The 21,184-nt window shown below is 36.6% G+C and overlaps 1 protein-coding gene across 1 annotated transcript; it reads left to right on the forward strand.

The window, feature by feature from the left end:
- Window positions 1-726: 726 nt before the first annotated feature.
- LOC108680190 (ninein) lies at window positions 727-17,853 on the forward strand. Its single transcript, XM_047884019.1, has 10 exons — window positions 727-993; window positions 5,127-5,468; window positions 5,717-5,889; window positions 6,935-7,073; window positions 9,463-9,510; window positions 10,058-10,136; window positions 10,400-10,598; window positions 11,041-11,185; window positions 14,652-14,778; window positions 15,631-17,853. The coding sequence occupies exons 1-10, from the start codon at window positions 949-951 to the stop codon at window positions 15,810-15,812; spliced, it is 1,479 nt and encodes a 492-aa protein (XP_047739975.1). The 5' UTR covers window positions 727-948; the 3' UTR covers window positions 15,813-17,853.
- Window positions 17,854-21,184: the final 3,331 nt, after the last annotated feature.

Genomic DNA, 21,184 nt, shown 5'->3' on the forward strand with positions numbered 1-21,184 from the left:
TTGCATAAGAATTACCAGCCGCTGAGCGTTTGAAGACAATTTCCGTTATTATTCTGATACGGAAATGATTGGCCATGGGAATTGTTCGCGTATTAATGTCGTTCGGAGGTAAAATAATGTGTTAGATGGAATGACTGCCACCCTCACATGTGGTCTGAAATTCCACGCTTCTAATCCTAGAAGAATTTAATAGAAGATGTACAAACGATGTTATTTAACGTCACTTCATCACGCATAATTTGGTGCACACTTGTAGAATGTGCTTTAGGTCGCAAAAATCAGTAATCATCTGTAATCACAACGCTAACTAACAAATACAAGGCTTAATTAGTGTCAAAATCAGTACACAAAAATTGTGTACTGATTTTTGAAAAGGCAAAAAAATTTTGTGTATCAGTACACAAAATTGTCAAAATCAGTACACAATTATCAGTAGGTAATCAGTACATAATTTTAAAAATATTTAATAACCTTAAAACATTATCAGTTCACTTTGGATATCTGTGGAATAATTGAATACCAATTTCATGATTTTAATTTTTGAACTTCAGTGGTCTGGCACTGAGATCAATCACCTTGTAAAATCTGCAGCATATATAAAGCTATCGGCTATTTTTCATCAACTCAACGATGGCTCAAAGGAGCTCAGATTGAGTGGAATTTAATTGCGATCAAATTAATTATTGCAGTCATCCAGGTTCCAGTTTGCAGTCTGGGATTATTTTCATTAATTAACATGGAAAATGATTCGTTTCACTGCCGAATCCAAGTGTTTTGAGATTTAACATTTTCCAGTTATCAACTACCTACATATATGTTATAATCAATTTTGATTCAATAAACCTTAAAATCACGTCATAATGCAATCGAACTTTTAGAAACATACTAGATTTTTAGAAACTGTAAATAAATTGTAATGGTAAAAGCTTTAACCTGTGGTTAAGGGTAATGGGCTGCACCTCAAGCCTGCCTGAGCAGGATTACACGGCCGAGGTAAATCACTGCACGCCATGTCTCGCGTCACAACGAGAAGCTGACCGCACCTGATTAATGCTGACTAATATATTAAGCAAAAAAATTAAGTTCATAACCAAAATCTGCTTAAAGAAAAAATATCCTGAAATAACAAAATTAAGATGATCTTACAGAGTTCCGTATGGATTAACATAAAAAATAGAAAAATAGCTGTTTTGTATAAATTAAGTTCTGTGGCAGTAGTCACACGGAATAAATTTATATTTGCGCAATATTTTTGGTCAGCACTAGACAGGGGCGATAAAACAATCTCAAATCACAGAGTGGAAGTTGGTTTGAATAAACAGTTTTCCAAAAATTAAAAACACGATCAAAAACAAACGAAAACTGTGTGCATTAGATTCAAAATTTCATCGTAATGGAAACACTTTAAGGATTTTATCGTGTAGCGTTTTATTTCAACATCACTGCAAGGCTTTCACAGTCCAGGGGCCATTCACCTCGACAGTAATTCGTTGCACTTTGAAAATAATCCTCAAGTGTCGAGAAATCGGAATACAAGTTTGAATTCGAAAGTGCAAACTTGAAATCATTATGCTAAACTTGAAATTGATTTGAATTCTATCATTATTATTCGTAAATTGCTCATCGCAGGACCCCATATATTCTATCATATGTATTTTTCGTGCACGTGTGTTTTCAACATAACTGCACAGTGCACACGTTTGACTCACATGAGAAGTAGTTTTCTCGACAATAAATGTCATTCGAAAGTTTACATTTTACCGGTTCTAACGATTATCCCATAGACATTTGCTCGTTTAATCATAAACGGAACAACTGTACTCTTTACACGTCCAACTAATCTCAAAGTTAGAAGAGAGTAATTTGACTTTGAATAAAATCTAATACTATTATCTTGATTTTAAATTTACTGTCCATTTTTCGCTGTAAATAAATAAGCCTCAGCTACAACGTCCATCGATTTCCTTTCGAAGCCATGAGAAGGGCATCGTAGTATTGAAAAGTGTTCGCCATGCATGTGATGTCCGCGCGTGCTCCGTGCAGTCAAGCGGGCGCCCAGCATCTCTTTAATTCGATTAATAAAAACATTAAAGTTTCATCGATAGAGCGGCCAGATATTTCTGGAAAATATTTCTCGACGATCCATACATACGGACGCTGAAAATAAAAATATTATCAAAATATTATGAGTGCAAAACGGGCACTCGGCACGAGTGCCCATCAGCAGTCTTCCTTATAGGAATATTGAGCTTTCATTTTGCACTCATAATATCTTGATAATATTTTGATTTTCATCGTCCGTATGTATAGCTCGTCCAGAAATATTTTCCAGAAATATCTGGCAGCTCTATCGATGAAACTTTAATGTTTTTATTAATCGAATTAAAGAGATATAGTGTGTAATTTTCTACATTTAAAGTAACTATTACAGTAAAATCATCATTTTATAACCATAAGCGGTAACACGCAAATTTAATTATCTGCTGAAGGCGAGTAAAATCCATTGTGTTGAATCATCTTAAAATTGCACATTAACAGGAAAAAGCTTTATGCAGGAACAATTCGCAATTCAATCTTCTAAACGCATTCATGTTAAGCGAATCTAGCTTTCAACGATATCTCAAATACTTCTAAATAGCGCAGAACTGAACATTCGATCTAACTTACTGCGTAATACGCTTCTTCAATGCAACATAGAAAACTTCAATTGGAAGAGAAAAAACTTCATTCGGAAACTTTTGCGAGCGTTACTCTTATTTTCGGACAAGAAAAAGTAATCAGGATCCTGAGGCATTCAATTCTTGCGCTTTGTTATTTTCAAAGCTCAGGCTCAGTTTGAATTTTTGCATGCACTAGCTCGCAATTTATATTTCATTTTTTACTTATTCGTCAGGATTTACTGTTTCATTCGCAGGCCGGGCAATAAATTTAATTTAATTTACAATCATCATTTACTGGCAAAATTCATAACCCCGTTAAACTTAAATAATATTTCTGGGTAAAAGGAGAAAAATTGTAACTCTGGAATCATTCTGGTCTATGCTTCGCGGAGTTATCGGTGTGACGTAGGTTGGTCCCTTATATATGCATCATACAATAGGGACCACAGTCGTGATACTACATATACTTGCTACTACATGGTTCACTCACTGAATTTTTACCCATTTAATTTTCAATCTAATTACAACCTTCCGCCTTGAAGATAGCTATAAGATTTGAAAAAAGACTGGTAAATGAAACCATCGACCAACAATGTATATCTACAGAAATGCAATAAATCCGTTTACTTTAATTATTTCTTCATCTACGAATTTTAGCACAAACTACATAATGCAACAGTTCTTGATGACTCAGATGACGACCTAATGTGGTATTTCTTACAATGTTGTAGAATTTTTGTTTGCCAAATATTTCTGATCAAAATGATTGTAACAAAATTAAACACCGTACTCGATCGAATATCGGATAAACGTTTTTTATTGAATCTTGATATCCACCGTTGCAAGGCCAACTTGGTCTTCATGCTCAATATCGACACGTGTTCGAGATTGCTTTGATAACATCGACCTGTGATGGTGATCGGTGCCGACACTTGTTTTCTGTAAACCCAAGAACAAATACGGCAAGTTTAGCGTTGCGTATGTTTTTGATAATTTCGTCAACAGCTCGCATTCATTTTTAAAGAATATCGGATCCCGATGGATCCGGGATGGTATTCACTCGGATTTCATAGGTTCATTAAGATGCTCGTAAATTTGGCGCCTCTACGGATATTCATTAATAGTTTTCATTCACTCTTTGTTTCTTTACATTCATCCTGACTGCTGGCGTTGACTTGTACGCTTTTTTTTACTGTGATAGTATTAATCACTGTTATTCAGGCCTCTAAAAATGTCGGCCGTAAACTTTGTTACTGTTCTGAGTACAAGAGAACCTCCGGGTAAATCTATCAGATGTAACAACTTATTGGGATGCTGTATGGAACGGTTAAAATTGATACATTTTGTGACAAATTACTAATGCTACTGTGACAACAGATAAACGTACCTTCTGTGAATTTTAAGATCCGCTAAGACTCTGCCTTGATAGATGTCGGAAGATCGAAGACTTCAAATCCTTATCTTAAAAGATCTCTAACCCAAGTCAGAAACGAAGACTAGTGTAGCTGCGCCTGCATATATCTCCAGTGCGCCTCATAAATTCTCACTGTATTGCCCGAGTTCGTTAAAATAATTAGGGTGTTATTCAATTAACCTCATTTGAACATATAATTTATCTGGAATTTTTAATTGAAGTTTACTGATACAGTGTACAAATTCCGACATCCATTTTGTCCTTATTTGTCTGCGATCTTCAAGTTACCGTCCTTAAGAAGCATTTATTAATGTTCGTTTTGGACGAAGTGGAAATCTCATTCTCAGTGTTCAAAATAACATCAATAGCATAGAATTCCTTGGCACGAGATTTAATTTGACACCTCACTTGTTATCTGATAATTATCACAATTTACACGTATAATTTTTTCTCGTTTGCATGAATTTTTATTCTTTTATGCACAAGAGCCATGATCGAAAAATTCGCATGAGAATAAAACGAGGTTTCTCGTTTAATTTGCATGAACGTCGCATCAGTTGGCGTGCGCTGAGTCATAAAAACTGTCATTTTGCTGCCTGTGTCGGGGCTTTGTTTACGATGTGACGTCAGCCAGAAAACAAGCGGCCGTCGCTGCTGGAAAACATCTGCCCCGGAGCTTCACTGAATATCGCGGGATCGAGCGGCTTTCAAAAATATGTTCATAGGAATATTTTTTCATCTAGCGGCTCCATTCTTGATAAAATATTTTTTATGGTAAATTTTATCTTCATAACTAACGGTGACAATTGTTGACATTGAAGCATTCTCTTTGAGGTATATAAAAAGTTTTATCTTGGAATTGATGATACCTCACTTAAATTTTGCATTAATTATCCACACGCTGTGTCAGAGGCAGTCAATTAGTTTAGTAACTAACAGTGTTAAGCGTTGGTGTAGGAGTAATAATTATAGTAAGCCGCATCATTTTTTCTTATCCGTTACAAAAAAATTATGATAATGCATATGTACATTTCCACTCTAATCTATTTCAGAGCAAACCTTCCGCCGTCCACTCGTCTTCCGATAGGAGAAGCTCTACATCGTCTTCGAAATCACCGTCATCTTCGTCAGCCTTCGGAGATTTTCTAGAGTTGCCTTCAAAGTCCAGAAAACGGAAAATTACGCCACAGGCTGAAGACCAAAACTTTCCTCGGATATCCTCAACAGACACCGAATTTTTAGAAACAAAAGCACGAGAGCTCGAGGAGGAGCGGAGGCGAGTGCAAGCTGAGCTTGAACGCATTCGCCGCGGCAAGGCTACGATGGGCGTCGTCAACTCCAGCTTGCAGGGCACCAGAGTGTCGTCCTCGAACAACAACAACGTATCCAAAGAGGTGTGATGTGATGTCTGGGTGTCGATATATATTTTGTCCGTAACGAATAGATGTTATTTATTACAGTGATATCTTTGCTATGTTGAAATTTAAAATTCAGAAATAAGTGACTTTTTTATTGTATTTGGAATTTGTGTGATAATTTGTTTAGGTGAGAAGCTATTTATAATTTATGTGAGAAACTATCCGATGAATTTCTCCCAAGTAAAACGTCTTTTTTAATACAAAAGTAATGCGTGTTAACGCAGATCGCCATCGATCGTCACACTTTGGAGTCCTACTTGCGGCTGGAAAAAGAAATCGCTTTCGAGGAAACGACCAATCCCTTACAGCCCCTGGAGCTAAAATCCCTGCAACTGCAGCAGCTCAATGAAGAAATTGAAAATAAAGAAAAGTTACTCAAAGAACTCGAAGCAAAAACGTGAGTATTAATACAGCTGTAAAGCAATAACATCTACATGAATCATATATTTGTTCCCACGGAAGAACGGGGAAATTTCGAAAAATTCTTAACCGATGATATTGTCTGTCAATAATCTAATTAAAAATGCAAATACGTTATATTCATATACCTTTAACCTCCCATTTGCTTTCTAAAATTCGAAATATAATTTGATTTCGCATGAACTTTTTTACGTTGAATCCCTTGCCTTGAGGTAGCTCGTCACTTGGACAAGAAGAAAGTGACAAAGCACATACCAAAAAGTTCTTCCTAGACAATGGCATACCAGAACAACCTTTAAATCGATCCCAGGAGGCGTATCTGGACGCTGTGAATAGAAAGGTATAGGAACCTACGTATGCCCGATCGAGCATGAAGTACTTTTTGCTTATTTTTTAAAAGGCATGGACCTATGTTAACTAATATAACGTGATTATTGAGGTGCATGGAACTAAAACCATCTTTTTCGGTGGTTAGCGTATGTTTTCAGCATGTTTGTAGTGATATCTCGTTATCAATCCGTTTATTTTCTAGACTTGACTCTTCGTGTTTACTGACTTATTAGATCTAATACTATTAACTTCTAAAATCTTTAATTAATCCTAATTTGTAGTTTTTTATTCACTTATCGGTATTCCAGTATAGTTTATAGTGTCCAGTGCGAACTACTAAATTTAATTATTTTATAAACATTAAGCTACAAGCAAACTGAACCACATAATCAAGGTAACTATTATAAATAAAATCTTCAACTTCTGTAACCTATATTCAGCTAACAGCATCCGGGCCGGATAGTTTTAGTGTAGTCGACAGCGCATAAGGACCTTAGAGACAGGAAGCTATCTCCTTTCCGCCTCGTGAGAAGCGAATTCTTATAGCCGGGTGTTCGTTGCCTATGGAAGTTCTGATTCACTTGTTTCAATGAGCATCTATTGCTAACACTTGCAGCACGTTATAAATGAAAGCAACTGTATTAGACACATGGAGTTTATGGCTCGAACTTTTCGTGCGTTTTGACCTCAAGGACGAAGGAGCGATCAGAAGTAGAGGAGCTGCAGAATGGTGGTAAGGACGTAAAGAGCACTCTCTTGGAGATGCGGCCCAGCATCGACTTGCAGCTCACCGAGGAACAGGGCGAGTATTTGGCCGCCCTCAACAAGCAGGTATGTTAATGTGTGTTCAAATGTGCTATTTTGATGTGGTTTTATCTGTATGATGTCGGTACAGTTGATGTGATTGTTTGAAGCGTGGCACTGTAAAAATATTAACACAGGTATGTATGTTTATCTTTGTTCATATGTGTTGTTTTGATGTGATTTTATCTGTATGATGTCGGTACAGTTGATGTGATTTTTTGAAGCGTGGCACTGTAAAAATATTGACACAGGTATGTATGTTTATGTGTGTTCAAATGTGTTGTTTTAACATGGTTTTATCTGTGTGAAGTCGGTACAGTTGATGTGATTGTTTGAAGCGTGGCACTGTAAAAATACTAACACAAGTATGTTTATCTTTGTTCAATTGTGTTGTTTTAATGTGGTTTTATCTGTATGATGTCGGTACAGTTGATGTGATTGTTTGTTTGCAGCGTGGCACCGTAAAAATATTAACTGTTTAATAGACCTAATAGATATTAACAGATAGATAGATAGATATTAATAGATAATAATCTTAATAGATATTAATAGATAATAGATTAACTGTTTAATAGATTTAATAGATATTCACTGTTTAATAGATGCACGTGTCCACAATAACCATCCTGTCGATAAAAAAAATTAAAGTTTTGTTTCTATCAATAATTAAACTGAATCATAAAGCTTTGAAAAATGGTGGTTTGATCAAAAACGTGTTATTTAATTTGATTGTGTACTATTGAATTACAAATAATGAAAACCGCTTAATTTCCTTCAAAATCAGTTAAGTGTGCTAACGGAGATTCCTCTTTGCATCAGCGTGTAAACAGTTCATTATTTGCTAATGTTGCATGATTTGAATTTTTTTACTGATAACAGGAACGCCAATATGCTATTGGGCCTCCAAAATCTCTAAAATACTCCAGAGTCTATTACTTGCACTGCCAGAATTGCCTGGCAGTTCTTAATACTTTTTTCATATCCATCAAAAAATTGTTTAATCTTTATTTTATTAATCATCCGGTCGTATTTTACTTTAAATAAATACCGACCGAGTATCGCAAAATTGAGCGCAAACGAATTCCGCCACAATTATTTATTCACTGCAAACAAGGTCAAATTATTAAACCTTTTCAACATCGAACTAAATTCATGCATCTAAGTAATGCTTTCCCATAGCCACACAAATATTCATTTGCGACAGCATTTAATCAACTTAGTAAAATTCAGTGTTAGTTCATCACTGCTTTTGACGCTAATTTTTCTTGATTTTTCTACATTCCCATCCATTGATTCCTTCGTTTTCTCTCGCATGAGTTCTCTCCGTCATGGTCACTTTTCAAGTAACTTGAGTCGAAACTTTTTAATGGCTCTTTGTCTTAAGATTTATGCAATTAAAGTTCATTTGGCTACTTCGAAATGGAAGCTCTATAAAGTATAAGAACCACTTAATCCATAGCCGAGAAAATTCTGCAAGCCTCATTGTTAGCTCCAATAAATTTTCTCCGATGAACTAGTATTCGCTTAATTAACTATCTCATGGATATTGTTATATTACTGTGACTGAATTAATTTTAATCATTGTATCAAGCTGTTCGGAATTATCAAATAAATAATTAAAATAAGCTTCTAATGACCCCAGCCACTTAACCAAATCCTAACTAGAGGCTGTATACAAATTATAAGTCAAAAGTATTATAATATAAAAATGAGTAGAAGAATATAAACAGTGTTTTCTCGCAGCTAATGTATTGACTTTTGACTAATTTTGGAGCCTTTCTGAAATTTAGAAGCAAACAAAAATTTAGAACTGGTAATAATTAACCGACAAAGAAGAATATGAAACGATTTACGATTCAAAAGAAAGAATATACAGAATCATTTTCATGTTAACTATAGCAACACCATTCAAATTACATTCTCATGATTAATGTATATATAAAAAGAACTAATAATTAAACAATAACACATACTTGCATAGTGGATCGCAAATCACTGAATAAGTAGGGAGTATGTCTCAAAGAGATTACGCCGAAAGTGGCTCAAAACCAAAATCAGAAATGTCTTCCTTGCAATTAATCTACTGCACGGCTCTCCCGAACAAAACTTATAATTGAGCTTCTAAATTACAATCGGTTAGAAGAAGACTAAACTTATACAGTAGCGATACCACCATTTTTGGTTTCTTATGTAGTTTTTCTGGGGTTCACTTTTCTATTTATCTTCGTAGACTAGAATTAGAAAAAGTCAAACTTCTACGCTCGTTCACAGAAAGTAAAAACAAGTTCGTTCTGGAGAGAAGTTCATACCTTGCCCGAATTGCTACTTGAAAATCTTTCAACGAAAGTGATGAAAAAGACAATCAAGATTTTCATATTCTATTGCATTTTTTATGTTAATAATATATTTTCTGCAGGAAATGACGGAGCAAGAACTAAATGCTTGCAGGAAGCAGAAACAACAGTTGCATGATGAAGTCATCGAGCTGGAACGCAAAGCTGAAAAACTGCAGGAGCTTTATAAGCAACAAGACCAACTGCTAGGTGAGTGAGCAGCTGTATAAATATATTAATGTAAACTGAAATGCAGAATCAGCTCAATTGTTAGCCTCTTTTCTTCTGGAAAGTAATATTTCGAAGTCTTTTTTTCACTATAACATTTTTCCACAAAGAAAGTTTCGGAGTTTTGTCCAACGTAAAATTCGATTTGCGCCGAGTTTGAGGAAGAGAGAGACTCAGTCTAGTCGTACCATTGCAAAAATCATTCTAATATTTTCCAAATTTATTCAATCTGAAAATCACTTTAATTCTTCTACTTTGAATTCACAATATTAATTGCCCCAGATAAAATGTTTGGTGGGGAGTACGGCTCGAACTTGGGGAACAGACTGGAGCAGGAGCTGGACACGCTGGAAGCAATTTTTTTAATTTGTTTATTTTAATTCACATTACTAATTGCCTCAGATAAAATGTTTGGTGGGGAGTACGGCTCGAACTTGGAGAACACAACAGTTGCATGATGAAGTCATCGAGCTGGAACGCAAAGCTGAAAAACTGCAGGAGCTTTATAAACAGCAAGACCAACTGCTAGGTGAGTGAGCAGCTGTAACAAAATTTTAATAAAGATAAACTGAAATGCAGAATCAGCTCAATGGTTAGCCGCTTTTCTTCTGAAAAGGAATCCGGATTCGTTGTCAATTTTTCAATTTTAATTCATAATCTTAACTGCCTCAGATAAAATGTTTGGTGGGGAGTACGGCTCAAACTTGGAGAACAGACTGGAGCAGGAGCTGGACACGCTGGAAGCTATTTTTTTAATTTGTTATTTTTAATTCACAATCTTAACTGCCTCAGATAAAATGTTTGGTGGGGAGTACGGCTCGAACTTGGAGAACAGACTGGAGCAGGAGCTAGACACGCTGGAAGCTCACCGCGCTCGCATCCTGGAGGCGAACTTCAAGTGGCGGCAGGCGCAGATGATGCTCGAGTACGCGTGCAAGCAGCTCGCTGTCGCTGTGCAGAAGTGGCAAGACCTGCCGACCTTGCCAACCATGTTAGTGACATGCTCTTTCTTGAAGCATTTTATACCATGTATACATGAATATATGTATATTGTACCCACGGTGAAATTTTTTCCAGTGCTGTCAAATTAGTGATTTGAGTATTTATTTGAAATGTGTGTGAAATAATTAGTGCAACATTGTGCCTTACAGGTGTCTGAGAATTTTTATTATGGCTACAACAACGATAATTACTTACATATTTGAACGATTCCTGATCGGTACAATCCAAGATGTTGTAGAATGGAATAAGGAGCAATCCAATTCTTGACCTTTACAATCCATAATAGATAAATTCCCTCACCAGTGATGTTGGCCGGTCTCATAGATCATTATTGGCAGATCTGTGATATTCAACATAATAATACCTGATATTATATAGCACAAGGTCTATATATAACAAATAAAAATACATAACAAGTCCGGTGCGTGCAGTGACCTGGAGATCCGGTACAGCGTGGCGGCGGAGACACGCAACAACCTCGTGGCTGCGGGCCAGAACCTGACCGGCGCTCAGCGATACCTTGATGCTGTACAGTTCCCGTACTGCGCTCCCGACGAGGTCTCCACGCTCAACAAAGTAAGTTTCATTCTTGGGCCTCCATTCGCTTCAAATTGCGAATAAAAGAACTAGCTTAGAAGTTGAGCGTTGAAATAACTTTTAATTTAGCATATTTTTAGCGTATTTTCTCATTTATGGAAAAAATGCACTATTGTGCTCGCCATGTCCGTCTGTCCGTCCGTCTGCCCGTCTGTCTGTCCGTCCGCGACTTCGCGTTTTCGTCGACGAGAAAATGCACTCTCTGTCACTCACTGCAGTGAGTACTGAGTTATATTTTTTCAGTATAATGTCGATTTGAGTGCGAACGTATAACAGACATTATATTGCTTAATTTAATTAAATCGTATTTCCATACAGCGACGAAGTAGAAACATTTTTGTTAGATTATAACATATAATATTTGTGTATTAAAATTGAAATAATAATTTTTTGCCGATATTTTCATAAAGTTATCTTGTGCTTCTCAATATTCGAGTTCTGATCGACTCAACTAATTTATTTGATTAGTGGCCACCATTCGCTGGAACATTTTGAATCTAAAGCAATTTTGTTGCCACAAATTCTGATATTTTCGTATATTTCATAACATGAACTTTCCAAGTAGTCCAAAATAATATTGAAAAAAATTGTAGTTTTTTTTGTTCATCCATTTGTGTATGTTTCGATATATTAGTGTCAAAATTCATTGCCTATTTACTTACCACTCAATTTATGTCATTATTGCGAGAGAGGTCACTCTCAAATACATTATAATGACTTTAATAGGAAACATGTTTCAATTGTTTTTAGATTTTACACAAATTTTTTGATGTGGGCTTACAGTCTAAACATGAATACTTTAATTATTTTACTGATAGTATACGGAAATCCTATCACGCTAAAATTTTATAAAGAAATATTTTCTGAAAATATTGAAACTTTGTAGCTTCACAAAATAGGAAAAGGTTTTCGCTTCATTTCGTATTCATTGATCGTAAACTTGCGATCAATTACATTCTTAACTACCGATTTGAATCAAAGAATACGTTATAGGATAATCACTCAAGTGATAAACATTTGATAATCTACGCCTTCAATGGAGACATGACTTACCGAAGCGTAGAACTACGTATAGTGGTTCAAATTCAGCCTTTATATCTCATTGCATGTCACAAGCATGCATGCTAGATACTGTAGGTAGAACCCCACTCTGAGTTCTGGAATATTGTTACGGGATGTACAAAATTGTTATTTATTTTTTACGATTTATTTTTTTCGCATCCTGCATCATAGAAAATATTTTGGGACTTGACTGAAGGCACTATAAATTATATGGGCGAAGAGAATTCGTTTGTGAAAGCCCTTACAATATTTTTCATGATGTAAAATAATTAACTTGAAAATTTTTCTGACACAAAGGCATGCCATTGAAATGTGTTCTAGATTTAACAGTATTTATTTTTTGACGCACTCTAGAATAAAAATCCTTTTTAAAACAGTGCATCAAACGCTGGGTTTGAATCACGATTTTTTGGAATTCGAACACCTATGAAATGGCTCGCTTTGAAGTCAAAATTTGACGCAAATGAAAAGGGATGAATTCGGAGAAAATTAATTGGTCGAGTTTTCGAAAATAATTGAAGTACTTAAAATCTTAGAAAAAAATTAACTGGCTTTCGTCGTTGCATGGAGACGTTACTCTACATTGGTTTAAAGAAATTTTGATATACGCAGTTATATCTGTTGAACAAATCAATCAATGGTCCTAATAGGTTTGCGGTGTTTTGTTCCGGAATAATTCGCACGGTAATTCTAGAAAATAAATAATAGGTTTTGTTTTTAAAATTGATTCCAAGGATCATAAATACTGAATAAAGATTAAAATCACCAGAAGCCGCAATGAATCGATCCTCCGTAATCAGCTAGCATTTGTCTCTCAGTATTCATGTGATTAAGATTCATCCTTTTTCATGAGCCTCGTAGCGTGGTAGTTAGACGGAATTGTTGTCTCACCAAACTTGTGCCTCCTTCGTTGCTCTCCGCCCCGTCCGTCTTTACCCTCTCGCGATCTCATCAAGGTAAAGCTCGTCCTATCTCTTATCAGTACTCGTGTGCGTCTGCCTAGTGCTCTTCCTGACACACCTGCACGCACTCAGAGTAATGTCCAAATAGCGTAATATTGTTGTCCAAGGATATTGATGCACTTGTTGCCCTGTGTGGGTCATCCTGACTCAGTTTGGCTTCGTAATGGGCATATCAGTGCTACGTCCGTTCTCTGCTATGTCTGTGGGTAAATTTTGTCGCTTCTATACAATATGGCCCAGATATTATTTTGAGTGACTGGTGCATTCTGAATTGTACGTAGTCTGTTAATCTTACATTGCCGTCGTCTCACGTCATGCCGATCTTGCATAGGTTGCTATGTTTTAAATGCACAAGTTTCATTCACAAATGTGTTCCGTACATGTTTCGCAAACGTTTTTAAATGCTTGAGAGAAACTTTTACTTCATCTACGAACTTAGGAAAAGAGCTATTGAACTTGAAATGCTGCATTGCGCTAGTAATATTAATAGCTTAGCTTAGCCTCAATGGGGTTCTGCTGCTTTCAAGCCTTGAAACTGAAGGAAAATTATATGCAATTATCATTATCAAGAATAGATTCAATAGTCCTATTATAGTTCCATTTTTCAGATGAGGCGTCTATTTTCTTATTGTCCGTAACGAATTTGCCTGGCACGTACCAATAAATAACTTAACTTATTTTTTAAACAACTTTTGAGATGCACTCACAATTTTTCACACTACGAGTTTATATGCATGTTTATTTTAACGTAAAGTAGTATTTAAAAGTAACCGCTAGATTTGTGGCATGTTAATGCGTGTTGTTAACCTTTCCCTATGAGTATAAAAGCTTTGCAGATTTTAAAATTTGGTCTCAAAACAAAAGTTCGTTTTGAGACCAAATTTAATGCACCAGGCGAAATACTAGAAATTCTCTGTTTTACCACTTATTTTCACAAACATTTGTTGTTTGTGAAGACATTATGCAGTAATTTTTTGTTGCAAAAATTATGCAATTCAGATCCAAATTTTAAATTTTAATCCTTCGCGCACGGGTTTTAGCTAATTTCAAGAGTATATTAATTGGAGATAATTACTGCTGAATCATTTAAATTATTCAATCGAATAAGGTACCCCCCTTCTATCGCATTGAAAATATAAAAATCCGTCATTACGAAATTTGTTTCTTTCGTGAATGTTCTGCCGCTCAGACTTTCTTCGCTAATTTTTAAACTTCGCAAAACAGGTATAGTTGAACATGAGCGGTGGTACAGTATCTGATTCTTGCCAGTCACTATAGAATTAGATTCAATTAGTCATAACATAACACTTGTATGATGCTAATTCTCTGACGTAATAGATTCAGTGTCGTTGATTACAAAATATCATAGTGTTAATTCTATCTAATGTAATTAATAACTGTACTCTTGTGTTGGGGTGAAGCAGGCGACGGAGTATGTGTTCACCGACATGCAGAGCGCCGACCGTCACGCACACGCGCAGGCGTGCTACTCCACGAGCTACAAGCGCGCCAACGCGCTCCTCCAGTGGTTTGATACGGTGCGTGCACGCGCGTTATTACCCGCACAGCTATTGAGGGAGTGGTTTGATACGGTGCGTGCACGAGCGTTATTGCCTGCACAGCTATTGCGGGAGTGGTTTGATACGGTGCGTGCACGAGCGTTATTGCCTGCACAGCTATTGAGGGAGTGGTTTGATACGGTGCGTGCACGAGCGTTATTACCTGCACAGCTATTGAGGGAGTGGTTTGATACGGTGCGTGCACGAGCGTTATTACCTGCACAGCTATTGAGGGAGTGGTTTGATACGGTGCGTGCACGAGCGTTATTACCTGCACAGCTATTGAGGGAGTGGTTTGATACGGTGCGTGCACGAGCGTTATTACCTGCACAGCTATTGAGGGAGTGGTTTGATACGGTGCGTGCACGAGCGTTATTACCTGCACAGCTATTGAGGGAGTGGTTTGATACGGTGCGTGCACGAGCGTTATTACCTGCACAGCTATTGAGGGAGTGGTTTGATACGGTGCGTGCACGAGCGTTATTACCTGCACAGCTATTGAGGGAGTGGTTTGATACGGTGCGTGCACGAGCGTTATTACCTGCACAGCTATTGAGGGAGTGGTTTGATACGGTGCGTGCACGNGTGCTGTGTGGCAACTGAGGCCCAGGAGGGGGAGTGGGAACTGTGGGTGTGTCTGTGTGGGAGACAGTACAGGTACACTGTATACTAGCTGTCTCTTATACACATCTAGATGTGTATAAGAGACAGCGTCATGTCCGCTGTCTGTCAATATGTCCGTCTGTCTATTCGTGACTTCACGTTTTCGTCGACGAGAAAATGCGCTCTCTGTCACTCACTGCAGTGAGTACTGAGTTATATTTTTAAATATCTTCGTCAGATCAACTGGACCAGATCGCGCAGGAGCACCAGAAGGAGCTGCAGAGCTTCATACGTGAGCAGGAGCAGAAGCAACAGAAGATCCGCGGCAGCCTCGAGGAGAAGCTCGCCCTGCGACGCCAGCGCCGAGCGCGGCTTAACCTGGAGCAGGCGCAGCAGTCGGCCTTGGCCAGCGCTGAATAGGCGCAAACAAACTCCTTTGCCAGCGCTGAATAGGCGGATTAGGCTTACAAAGGCCATAACAAGCGCTGAATAGGCGCAAAGAAACTTCTTAACCAACGCTGAATAGGAGCATTCAAAGGCCATAACGAGCGCTGAATCCTTGACGAGCGCTGAATAGGGGGCATGCAAAGGCCTTAACGAGCGCTAAATAATAGCAAACAAACTTCTTAGCCATCGCTAAATAGGCGCGCACAAAGACCTTGGCCATTGCTAACTGTGCGCATACAAAGTCCATGGCCAGCGCAGCTCTGGTGTCAACAAGGAAGGAATAAGCGCTGAATTTGTGAATAGAGTAAGCTAAGCCAGCACCTAATATTTGCTAAAAAGTGGGGGTCGATGAACGTTTGCACAAGCTAGGGTCGAGTTGTCGATAATATTTGATCGCCGTAATGCGTAATGGAACACAAATATTAATCTGCCGGCGATGAAATCTAAACGCGGCACATCCGTCCACCCAGTTCTGTCCATCCTCAAAATAAAGTGCCTTAGTCATTTCACGATAAAAGAACGATTTGACCTATTATTAGGAGTCGTGCAATCAATTCTGAGTCAGAATTTCATTAATTGACAAGGGGAATGTCTATTTTCCTGAAGCGTAATGAATTAAAATGCCTTAGTAATTAGATATTGAAGAAAAATATATACATACGTGTGTCTAGTCTTAAAATGTATGGATAAATTTCAGAATGAAATGACTCTGGAACTGAAGTAATTGTTGATATTACATGCTTCTTGACTGCTAAATGGCATATGTGTTATTTTTGTTTTGGTTATACGTAATCTTGGAATTGGAAAGGTTGAATCACACGCATAATAGAAAAATAATGTCTAATTTTAATGCTGCTTAAGAATTTTATATATAATTGAGCGCTCGAAGTAATTGTGATATAAGAACTGTATTCGGAACGTTCGACCAGAATAATTTTTTACGCGAATGTTTCAAACCTGTTAAATAAAGCTTTAGTTCTTTAATAAAGCATTAAAAACCATTTCAGATGGAAGATTTCTATAATTAATTTCTCGAAGTGGCAGGTTTTCATTCACTTCATCTGAACAATACGAAATTGTCATAATTATTGCATATATCTAGATTTAGTCGCAAAATCAGTTATTTATTTTGATCTAATAAAATGAACTGACATGCATATATTTCTTTACGTATGGGTAGTTAGAATAAGTGATAGTTTTAATGAATAACACAAGTTGGTGTTTTTTCTCACATTGATATTTTTATTGAGTGTTTGTACGAAGTCGCTTTATGATAAATATTCTCTGCCTGTACGATAGTCTAAATTTAAGTCTATCTATCCTACAGGCTAATTGAAGTCTATCGACTAAATTGAAGGCCCAACAATTATCACGACTGTAAATTCGTTTCAAACAGCGAAAACTCCAAATTATGGGAAAATTTTGAAAACTCTAAGATTTCTTTTGGTCTTGATGAAGAAATAACTTCGAAATTATTTTCTGATTAGATTAGGGAAAGTTGTTGTCGCAGAAAACGTCACGATGAGATCTTTACTGTGTAAAGCAACACAATAATAATGACGCACCAATATAATGGCTCGAAATATCTTGGAAAGTAAAATTTCCCCTTAACTTTGCAAGTGTTCTACTGTGTCTTAAGAAGCTTATGTTTGTTCGTCGTTCGTCAAAATTCACATTTCCAAGAAAATCATCAATTATCATGAAATGTGTATAGAATCTTTCATCAGATTGTGTTATTCGAGCTGGCATGTCAACCCTCGATACTTGTTTCTTTATGTAAATTATTTGCAATCTTATAAAATCTTTATATAAATTATTTGCAATGCGAGCGACTCGAATCGATAATAATATAATTATTTTAGCGCTTTTAGCTGCATGAAAGAGTGTTGCAATTAAAAAAACCTGCTTCATACAAGAAGGGAAGCGAAAAAACTAAAGAATCCTAAACTCAAAACCCTTCAATATCGTTTGAATGAGAATGTAGTCGGAGAAGCTTCATAAATGTTTTAAGAGAGTTTAGTTTCATTTCCACATTCCATTTCAATTTTATTCGCCGTAAATGTTGTTACCAGAAACATTCTTGTTTAAGCAAATTTGCTCTCGGACAAAATTGGCTGTTAGTGCGCTCCAGGAAAGTCGTTATAGAGGACGCAATAAAAGACTGAGGCCATCAAGAAAATATACTACGAGCTCACATCACGCCGGACAAACAGAGCCGAACAACACGCACCTGGTCAAAATATATTCATCAATATTTCATTATAAGATCCAAAAATGAATTGTAGACGTAACAGAGATTAAAAACCTATACACTGTTCGAAAAAACAACGATAAAACGGTAGTTTTACAGGCGTTCTAGTAACCAGCCGCACCGTGAAAATAAACCGTTATTGCCGTTTTTCAGATGTTAAACGGGTTTTTAGTGTAAAATTGTAATAAAAACGGCAACACGGTGTTTATTTTCACGTGCTGGCAGGTTACTGAAACGCCGGTAATACCGTTTAACGGTGATTTCTTCTAACAGTGTAAACGAAATTTGATTATGTCAGTTAGCTTCACTCCCAGAACAAAGATAACTCCTGGAATAGGTTGATGAAAAATATGAAAAATGAATTATTTATTCATAGTCATCGTAGCACGTAGAAAGTATGTATACTCATAAAATCCATGTTGTAATTGTTTCTCCACACATTAAACTTCACTACAAATACTCAAAACAACCCATTAATATGTATACAGATGAAAACATGTAGGCTCACGATCTGATTGTTCCTAATAGAATATGGACAGCATTTTTGACCAGTTCAAAACTCATAGTTTTCGTATATTTTGCATCCAATTCAGGCAATTCTAGCTATTGTGCGATGCTGAAATACGACTGCTCATTCCGAGCGATGCTGCTAAACGCAAAACTACTGTTTGAATTTAGGATCAGGTCACTTACGGAATTTCTAACAATAATCTTAATTCAGATCAATTAATCCTAATTCATGTCTTAATTAACAAATAAATGCGACTTTTCCATTGCCATTCGAAACTTAGGTGAGACAGAAAATTCTTTAATCAATGATCTTTTCATAATCCTTCTGCTTTCCCCTATTTAATATGTGGATAGAAAAAAAATCACAGCATAAATGAGATAAATTTGATGTGAAGATAAATACTTTAGAACTAAAATTATTTCATGAGGGAAATCTTAACAAATAAATCAGGCAACTTCCTCTTAAAATCCGGCTATCTTCTCCGCTCTCCGATCAACAACAAGAAAATATCTACATAATTATTTGGCTATAATAAACTAACATCATTTCTCCAACATTAACACTAACACTCATTACGACGCCACAAAGTCTATTTTATCAGGGCAATCAACAACCATGCTTCGCCATATTATATTTCTTATATTTTAAAACGTTAAAAACACAACACGTCTTATTTTACGAACGTCGTTGTCAAAGTTAAGCATGAAATTCCAGCTTTCCCATCCGGACTTTTTAAATCAGCCTTTTACGAATTTAAATATTCGTCAATATCAAATGTTTACATATCAACACCAAATGGATGGAACCATGGTTGAATTAATACAGTATTAATTCAACCATGGATGGAACAATTGCGTTGCAGCTCCTTACAATCCGTTTTCTACAATTATTCACAACGTCCATGAGAGTCTACGGTACTACAATACCACATTTATTCACTTATTGCTGTCGTGAATGACAGTATTGCGAGCCCAAATTAAGCGTGCTGTTGAGAGAGCACACAAATGATTGACGTACCGTTACAATGAATTCCAATATTCAATCTACACCGGCTAAAATAGTTTATCAAAGCCCAGTCTGGCGATACATCACTTCCAGCGTGAAATATAGTGTCCTAATCAAAATATACGAGATCTTCCTTTAAAACAAATCGACGTTTAATAGAGGCTCATAGGTCATAGCATAGTAGAATTTTCTTTACGATGCCATCACTATAAATGTAGCCTATAAAGTGCAGCTTCAACAGGTGCAATTTAATTTCCAAAGACGTCAAACGAGCGAGGAAATTGTTTAATGACAAAAGTTAACGTGCTTCGCTGATAAATTTACTTGTGTTTCGAGTGTACGCGCATGAGATCGTTTTAAAAGGAGTATGTGATATTTGTTTGCCTATTTTGATGAAAATCTTGACAGCTACTCTCAAACGAATGCATTCATAGAATTGCTTGAATTCATCCCGCTATTTTATGATCATAAGGAGCGAGCTTCAGTCCAAAGTGGAAGCACTCCAGGGGATTGAAAGATTTGAGGTTCAACCGACTCTTACTATAATGTGGAAGCTCTTGAAGTATATGGAAGAGATGAAATGTTTCATTCAACGGACTCACACTATAATGTGGAAGCTCTTGAAGTATATGGAAGATACGAGGTGTTTCATTCAACGGACTCGTACTTTAATGTGGAAGCTCATGACTTATATGGAAGATACGAGGTGTTTCATTCAGTGCACTCGGAATCTGATGTGGAAGCTCGGATCGAATCATTGACTAAAAACTAGGTACAGAATAATTTAAAATGTGGATACTAAAGAAAGATGTCAGTGATTCTATCCTCTAATCAATGGCAACACGAATAAATCTACCGACATAATCTTCCTACTTAATTTATATGCAGAAGCGCAGCTCATTAATAAGACCACGTCTTTGGAAATGAAACCTAAAATATTGACGATGCGTAAGTTTCATTCGCACGCTACATTCGCATCCAGCAGGAGTTCGGTCTGTCATCTGTATTTAAATCGCAGCAAATTAATAAATAATCATCTAGATAATATCGTGTAAAAAATGAAATCCATGTAACTAAAAAGGCTAAGGGATTCTACGTTGTCGCGTATTGCTACGACTCCAAAATATTAAAATGAAAATGAGGGAGATAACGAGTATCAGAATAAAAATTCAAAGGGAATAATCAAAGAATATCTACAAGAAGGATATATTGTAAATAAAGATTAGAGGCATCCTGCCGAACCCCAGTTGTTGGTTCTATGAAATACTAAAGAAGCTACCGCAGTAAAGCAAGCATATCTTATATTATATGTAGTGTAAGGCCGTCCGTGTCATTATTCACAGCTGTTTAATAACGAAGTCAAAAATCCCTTCTGCTTGGTAAATCACTCGATTTATATTAAAAATTATAAATCAACAAAATAGGGTAGGTTCGGCAAGTTCTGCACAAATTAAACCACACAACCAAAGACGTGTGGGAATACGGAAAATTTTCTTACGACCTCTTGTTCGTAATGCAACATTCTTGATAATTTGACACTTGTTCTTAATTATGGAATACTTGTCTCTTATTATGTAT

Source organism: Hyalella azteca, unplaced genomic scaffold, assembly GCF_000764305.2.
Source record: "Hyalella azteca isolate HAZT.00-mixed unplaced genomic scaffold, Hazt_2.0.2 contig14278, whole genome shotgun sequence".
Lineage (NCBI taxonomy): Eukaryota > Metazoa > Arthropoda > Malacostraca > Amphipoda > Hyalellidae > Hyalella > Hyalella azteca.

Coding starts and splice junctions, on each gene's coding strand:
- LOC108680190 (XM_047884019.1), top strand. CDS start 949: ATGGGCTGCACCTCAAGCCTGCCTGAGCAGGATTACACGGCCGAG. Junction 5,469..5,716: donor ACAACAACGTATCCAAAGAG/GTGTGATGTGAT, acceptor GTGTTAACGCAG/ATCGCCATCGATCGTCACAC. Junction 7,074..9,462: donor TGGCCGCCCTCAACAAGCAG/GTATGTTAATGT, acceptor TATTTTCTGCAG/GAAATGACGGAGCAAGAACT.